The sequence below is a fragment of the Octodon degus genome, unplaced genomic scaffold, assembly GCF_000260255.1.
Source record: "Octodon degus isolate 3935 unplaced genomic scaffold, OctDeg1.0 scaffold00122, whole genome shotgun sequence".
In the NCBI taxonomy this organism is placed as follows: domain Eukaryota; kingdom Metazoa; phylum Chordata; class Mammalia; order Rodentia; family Octodontidae; genus Octodon; species Octodon degus.
The window spans coordinates 4,954,095-4,961,876 of NW_004524698.1; the positions used below are offsets into that span (position 1 = coordinate 4,954,095).

The following is a 7,782-nucleotide window of genomic DNA, read 5'->3' on the forward strand; positions in this document are numbered from 1 at the left end:
TCAGATACAAAAGTTACATTTCTTGTTATATAGGTCTTGCTTTATCTTGGTCTTAACAATCCAGCAGATAAGTATAAAAATGAAAAAAGTATGAAAAAGAGGTATAAAAAGTAAAGCCATATTAATATGCTGAGCTATGAAAGGCTCAAGTCAACAACTCCTGACGTTGCCAGTCCTATGGATAACCCAGTACTAGTATGGACTACTGAACTATATTGGATTGTTTTGCTGAATTCATGCACCTACAATATTTAAATGACAATGGAATATCCATCTCTAACAAAACTAAACAAAAAAAGGGAATACAAAGGAAGGATTATTTTGTATGTGTATATACAAAATCAGTAGGATAGATATACAGCTCCTTTCTCTTAATTCAATGAATAGAAAGATTTGTACTAATAGTATTTGGAGAGGATATCATGTCTGCATCTTGTACTATGAATAACCACTAAAAATATAAGAATATGCAATGTATTAATTGTTGATACTGTCCTGTTCAGTTTTGAAACTGTCTCATTGCTGTCTGTTGCTCAATAACATTAATAGAAAAAAGAAAATTAAAAAATATGTTTTTAAAAAATATATACTGGAGTACTACTCAACCATAAAGAAGCATAAATTGGAAGGATTTCTGTGTAAATGGATGCAACTTGAGACCATACCCTTAGCTGAAACAAATTGATATAAATAGGGACCAAAATGTTATTCTTACTCTATAGTTCTCATTCCCTTTTTACAGTGTTTTGTAGGTACCACACCTACTTTTCATATTTTTATTTCTTCTACACTATTAACAATAAATATGAAGAATAATGTTTTCTAGAGCCCAAAAGCCTTAAATAGAACCACTACTTCCTTACCTACTTAGTGGTCATCAAGCTTTCAACACTAAGACTTATTAAGGAGAGAATACTACCACTAGAAGCTAAGAAGTGGCTGGCCTTTAAGGAAGTTCAGAAGGTGATCTTTGTCTTGGGGAAGCCACTTATGGTAGAAAACTGCTTGTTAGCCTTGTGAATTTAGAAACTTTATCTTAAGTGTCTTGAGTCAAGTAGCCAAGGAGAAATGTAGTAGAGTACCAGTAAATGATATATGGAATTTCAGTTTATTAATTTATAATAACAAACAAACTTTTGAGGAAACCAGGTAGTATGTCAGTCATCAGTCTTCTCTCTGTGGGAAAACTACTGCTTTGAAATCACATTATTTCAAAGTGAGTTAGTGAACATGGAAATTGAATCAGTTCTTCGAGTTTGAGTGTTCCTTTCTGGCTGTGGTGCTTAAGGAGCCAATCTCCATAACAAAATTATACTTTTTGGGTAGTGCCTGAATAGGAGCTCCCCATACTTCCTTCATGAACCTAATTTTATACAGCATTCCTTACAAACTGGTCTTGATGGTTTATTATTTCATTAGATATATTAATATGTCCTGTTATCCACCTGTGGCTGGAAATCTTGAGTTCTCCTAAGGGAACTTGCACATCTTTACTCTTATCCATTGTATATTTATAGCTTAACTATTAATAATTTTAGATGTGGTCCAGGTTGTATCTAACAAAGCTTATTAAACAAAAGTTTGAACTAATTATTTTTATTAATATATCTGATGAACATGAATATAAGCATTTTCAGTAACTATTTTATGACTATATTAGATTATCAATGGATATATGTATGTAGAAGATATACAATATTTTGATAGATATACCCTCTTGAGTATATTCAATGTATAAAAATCTTGACTATGGTTTCATTATTTATTTTATACTAATTTATTTCTAGCTTTTTAGTCATTTTTTGCCAACATATCAACAGGCCTAATCCATCAATTGGAATAAATTCTCTAAATTTGTAGATAGAATAAAACTGAAAACTTAAAAATATATATAAAGGTCATAGTAATTTATGTGAAATGTTAGCTGACAAATTTCTTTGTTCTTACAGTAGTATTTTCAGATGCTTAAATTGTTCCTGTTCCATTTCTCCTGCTGTATAATGGTTTCAGTGCTATTAGTTTCCTTTTATTATATTTTATAATAAGAAAATTATTTTAAAATTCTGTGAAGGAGTCTGTAGTCTTTGTCATACTTTCTAAAGGATCCACAGTGCAATCAAAGCAAAGATCCCCTGAAATAAAGGAGGAGCTGGGAAAGAGAAGCAGAATGAGTTTTACCATACAGCCTGACCTGGGACCTGGAAGAAGGGAAGTAGAGGGATAGAAGAAAGGAGCACAGTTTAGAGGAGAGTCATAAGGCCTCAGAAACCAACACTTAGTTTCCTACCATCTTAGGCTTTTAAACATGTTTTGGTAAAATCAAAATTATTTTGAACATTTACTGAATTGCTGTTTTGAGAACTTATCTTTCTTTGAATTGTTGGCTATGTTGGCTAGCAACGTCTCCCCCAAAATTCATATGTATAGCATGTGTATGGGTATGTATAGGATTGTATAGGTAACTTTCCAACTCTGTTTTAAAAAATGGGTGTTTTACTGTAATGAGACACAACTATGATGTTGGCATGACCAAAAAGAAGTATTGAAGATGTGAAGAAATGATAACTCTCACATATGATTAGTGGGGATATAAAATGATATAGTGAGTTTGGAAAACATTTCTGATTGTTCTTCAAGTAGTTAAACATAGAATTACCATATGACCCAATAATTCTAATCCTAGATATATACCCAAGAAAAGTAAAAACCCTATGTCCTCAAAAACTTGCACATGAATATTCATAGCATCATGGTTTATAATAATTAAAAGGTGGAAACTGAAGTTTTCATTAGCAAGTGAATGGAAAATAAAATGTGCTATATTGTAAGACTGGCCAATATTTGATGATAAAAATTAAAGTATTGAGACAAAGTACAGTAAAGACTCCTAAAGACATTATGTTCATATTTGATGCCTAAGTTTGATCGCTAACACCTCCAAAAGAAAACTCATTCACATGAAATATCAAGAATAGACAAATTGACATATAGAGAAAATAGATTTGTCATTGCCATCACTAAGGATGAAGGTTAGGGAATAGGGAGTAACTGTTTGTGGGTATTGTTATTTTTGGGGTGGTAATAAAAATATTCTAATGTTAATTATAATGATGGTTTCACAACTATGCTTATCCTAAAAATCATTGAATTGTTCATCTTAAATGGCTTATATAATATACAGTATATATCTTCATAAAAGTTAAAAAAACAAGGAAAGGTGTTTTTATTCAGCCAATACTAATATCAGGAATTTGAAATTTTTGCTGTCTGACAGCCAGACACCCAAACTTTTTCAGTTGCCATTGTGTTTGTTGCCTTGCAGTATGTTGTTGTCTGGTTAACCACAAATCGCGGTTTATTTAATGGCATAGAAATAATCTACATTAGTTCATAGACTCTGTGGACCTATGTTTGAGTCTGTTTCAGTGAACTACTGGATGTAAGTAATGGAACCATTTTTCTTAACCATTTCTTTTATTTTATATTTCTCTGAACCAGCTAAGGTTCACAGAGCTCCTTTCCATAATGTGAGCAAGTATCATTTAGGGAATGCAAGTGAGATACAGAAGAAGCTTGGATGTTTATAGCTCAGCATTTGTCTTATTTGAACTTGATTTGGGGGTTAGCAGCCTGTGATCAACAGAAGCACAACTACTATGATTGGCTGAGATTCAATGTTACAACATTATACTAAGTTAAGCTCAGTTTACATAGTTAGGTTTCAGTTAATTAAAAGCTGGATTTAGTTTGCTACTGGCTAACTGCCTTGACAAGTAGAAGATATAGATGCTTCATTTGGCCCTAAATCTCAACATCATCACTCGTCACTTGCTAGGTGTTGGTCAAATTTTTCATCTTTGCTTTCTTTCTGAAGAACTGAGGATGAAAATATCCACATCATAAGGTACCATGGGAATTTAATTATAATGTAGAAAATTATCAGCACAGCATCTACTGTAATTACTGTTTACTATTCTTTACAATGAATATTTTTAATCAAGTGTTTTCCTCTTTTGAGTAAAAATAACCTCATGGCTTCTTACTAGTTATTCCTTACATACCCTATCATTGTTTTCTGTTCTTTCACTAGGTACAGTATAAGAGGTATGATGCAATTCTGAAGCGTCTACATTGCCAAGTGAACAAGCTTCAGTCAAATAGAAGACAATGGCAATGGAACATTTTACAGCTGGAAAAAACTGCAGCTGAACTAAGGAAATCTATAGGAATGAGCAACTAACATTGCCATAGGGAAACTGGATGGAGACCATGCCAAACAAAATTATAGAACAGAATATTTAATAAAATCTTTTGGTTTCTTAACAAGCAACCACTGTGTTGACGGATATATTTTCTCTTTTAAAAATTAGTTATCCATTGGTTAAAGTATTTTTACAACGTTATAATGAACAGCACTAGACAGACAATAGCAATCCTTACGGGAGAATAGTGGAAGAGTCTCTGTGAGTATTTCAAGTGTGCAGGCTATCTAGTATTCAAAATGTATATTTATAAAAATGCTGCATTTACAATATATTCAATACCCTATCAAAATTTAGAAGAAAATAAACAATTGAATTTTTAATGATTTAAATTGAAATACTAAAAATGGTTTCAAACTTTTCTATCACTGCCTTTATAGTAGTCTATAAATATTAATATTCACAATAATGTTATTATATGTTTAATACCTTAAACATTTTACTTTCCTTGTCCAAGAAATAGCAGCATTTTCTTTGTTGTTAAATAAATTTTAGAGTGTTGCAATGCATAAATTCTTTTGTTCATTTTTCTGTCTACAATTTGTTTATATCCTGTGACTAAAAGCACTACATCATATCAAACAAACATAAAATCTTAGAAGTGTTAACAACTAATATATATTGTTCATAGGGCAATAAATCAAAAATTAACTTGGCTTTTTAAGATAAAGTATTCCCTCTCATTACTTCTTTGAGTCAAATACAAGTTAAAGGTACAGTTTTCTGAGGTATAAAAAGTAAAGCCATATTAATATGCTGAGCTGTGAAAGGCTCAAGTCAACAACTTCTGACATTGCCAGTCCTATAGATAACCCACTACTATTGTGGACTACTGGACTATATTGGATTATTTTGCTGAATTCACACACTTACAATATTTAAATGGTAATGGAATACCCGTCTCTAACAAAACTAAACAAAAAAAGGGGGATACAAAGGAAGGATTATTTTGTATCTGCATATACAAAATAGGATAGATACACAGCTCCTTTCTCTTAATTCAATGAATAGAAAGATTTGTACTGATAGTATTTGGAGAGGATATCATGTCTGCATCTCGTACTATGAATAACCACTAAGAAGATAACTATGCAATGTATTAATCATTGAAACTGTCCTATTAATTGGTTTTTGAAATTGCCTCATTGCTATCTGTTTCTCAATAAAATTAATTTTAAAAGGTACAGTTTTCAAATAACCACTTGTAGAACTAAATGATTTCAAAGCAACAACACCAAAAAGATATTTCAAATTCACTTTGTCCTAACCTTTATATATGCCTGAGATTCAGTAAGAATGTAGTAGTTATAAAATCTGATATTAATAATCTCATTATGTCAGATGTTAATAGTCTTAGTATGGCTTAGCATGGCTCACTGTGGTTAATACTTCAAATGGCTTATCCTGTAACATAATCAGCTTTGGTCCGTGACTCAGAAACACAGCAGTGGATGAAAATGGTTAAGCCTACAGATTGTGGGGAATACCCATTCTACTCAGCTGAAAACAAGGCAGAACCAGATACTTATTATATGAATATATTTTAATATAATTTGTATGTTAATTTTCCATACTTTATAGATTTAGCTGTGGTTCATATGGAAAAATCCTAGTTATGTAAATTTTTTAAGTTTTTAATGGGATTCAAAATAGTTGTAGGTGGTAACTGATATGGCTTGTACCTAAATGTCCCCTCAAAGCCTGATGTGTGGAGCTTTTTGGAACTACTTGGATCTAGGATGTGATACTGGGATTAAAGGTATGTGGTACTAAGTTAGTCCGCTGATTGGTTTAACATAATTCTGGGTGTGATTGGCACCAATCAGTAGGCTTATCCTTGATAGACTATAAAGGCAGAGAGTGAAGGCAGGCCTCCTTGCTGCTTGCTGCCTTCTGTCCACCACATCATGAACTGTTTCTCCTCTGAGATGACCTCCTCTATTATGTTCTGCCTTGTATTGAGCCAACTATGAACTGAAACATCTACAAACTGTGAGCTGAAGTAAACCTTTCTTTAACTTGTAGGTGTTGCATATTTTGTGTTTGTAACAAGAAACCAAAAAACTTGCATGATAACTAACACCTTGAGTTATTGCTTCAAGAAAATGCAGTATGAAAAAAACTGGCTGCTAGAAGCAAAATGTGTCAATGGACAAAAGGGAGAAGTAGACAACCAGAAATGTCAGAGTGCAGTTTGGAGGTACTTACAAGTAGAAGCACAATTAAGGATGGTAGCAAGACCTGTGGGTCTCTGCAACTTGAGTCCAAGATTGAATACTTAAATGCATTTCACTGAAGTCATAGTGTATCTGGTTTTATCTGAATGAGAATGAAAGATGGTGGATATATTCCTGGCACTAACAGTGCCAAAATCCAGTCATAAAGCTCCACATACTATAATGCTTTTGTTCATCTCCAGTACTCTGGGAAACTACAGGGAAAATAGTCTCGTGTTTGGCAGTAGCAGTTATGACAGCTACAATTCAAAATGGCTATAGTCAGTTCAAGGTGAGCCCTAAAATTATATATCTGAAAGTTTTCTATTAAGATACAAAGCAAATAGGTTTACTGTGCTTCTACAACATGCCATATTTGAGAAAGTAATATTCAATGTAGGTTTTTAAAATACCCTTAATAGTAATATGCACATACTTTAAAATCTTATGACAGGGGCCAGAGAGATGGCTCGTGGAATAAGCGCTTCCCTAGCAAGCGCAAGGGCCTCAGTTCAATCCCCGGTTCTGCAAAAAAAAAAAAAAAAAAAAAAAAAAAAAAAAAAGAAAGAAAAAAATCTTATGACAGTTACATTACTTAAGAGAGAGAAAAGAGAAAATCCTCTCTCTAATCTTGAAAACTACATTGGATAATGGAGGTTTTCAGACTAAGTAAGAAAAATGAAATGTTTAGGTAACTGCAATCCCAATGATTTAGTAGATACACTATTTTAGTATAGCTATAAAGTTGAAAATCTGAAATAATTTTTATTTTCATATAATTAGACCCAATTTAGAATATGAGCTCTTCTGCTTAAGTTTTCTGTATTAGTGTCTTTCATTACATAACAAAATAATTGAGGCTGGGTACTTATACAGAAAGTGATTTATTTAGCTCATAGTTCTGGACACTGCAGGTCCAAACAGTACAGCATAACAGTACGACATCAACTCTGGGCTGGGATTTGCATTAATCAGCCTTTTATTACTCACCAACTACTTGATATATACAGTGTAATGGAGGAAAGGTTTTTGGTGCACATTTAGAGAATTCAGTCCATGACTGACTTGCTCAAAGACAGCAACATCATGGCAGAAGACTGTGCTGGAGTAAAGCTGCTCACTTCATGGTGACCAGGGAGAAAACCAGGGGAATAATTCCAGATAGGAAGGGGCCAGAGTCTCACTACAGTATTCAACATCACAGCACTATAACCACCCAGACACATCCAAGCCAATCAAATCAACAGCTAAGCTTAGCTATCACATTCACCTTCTGTCAACTTGACACAAAACACATCTCTTTA

General features: G+C 32.9%; 1 protein-coding gene across 3 annotated transcripts in view; it reads left to right on the top strand.

The window, feature by feature from the left end:
* Window positions 1-5,025, top strand: part of Ccdc122 (coiled-coil domain containing 122) — a 66,745-nt gene extending 61,720 nt beyond the window's left edge. For all 3 annotated transcript variants that reach the window (XM_023700221.1, XM_023700223.1, XM_004640328.2), the window contains one exon: window positions 4,091-5,025. In XM_023700221.1, coding sequence (XP_023555989.1) covers window positions 4,091-4,240 — 150 coding nt within the window. In that variant the 3' untranslated portion in view covers window positions 4,241-5,025. The remainder of the gene's footprint in view (window positions 1-4,090) is intronic.
* The last annotated feature ends 2,757 nt before the right edge of the window (window positions 5,026-7,782 follow it).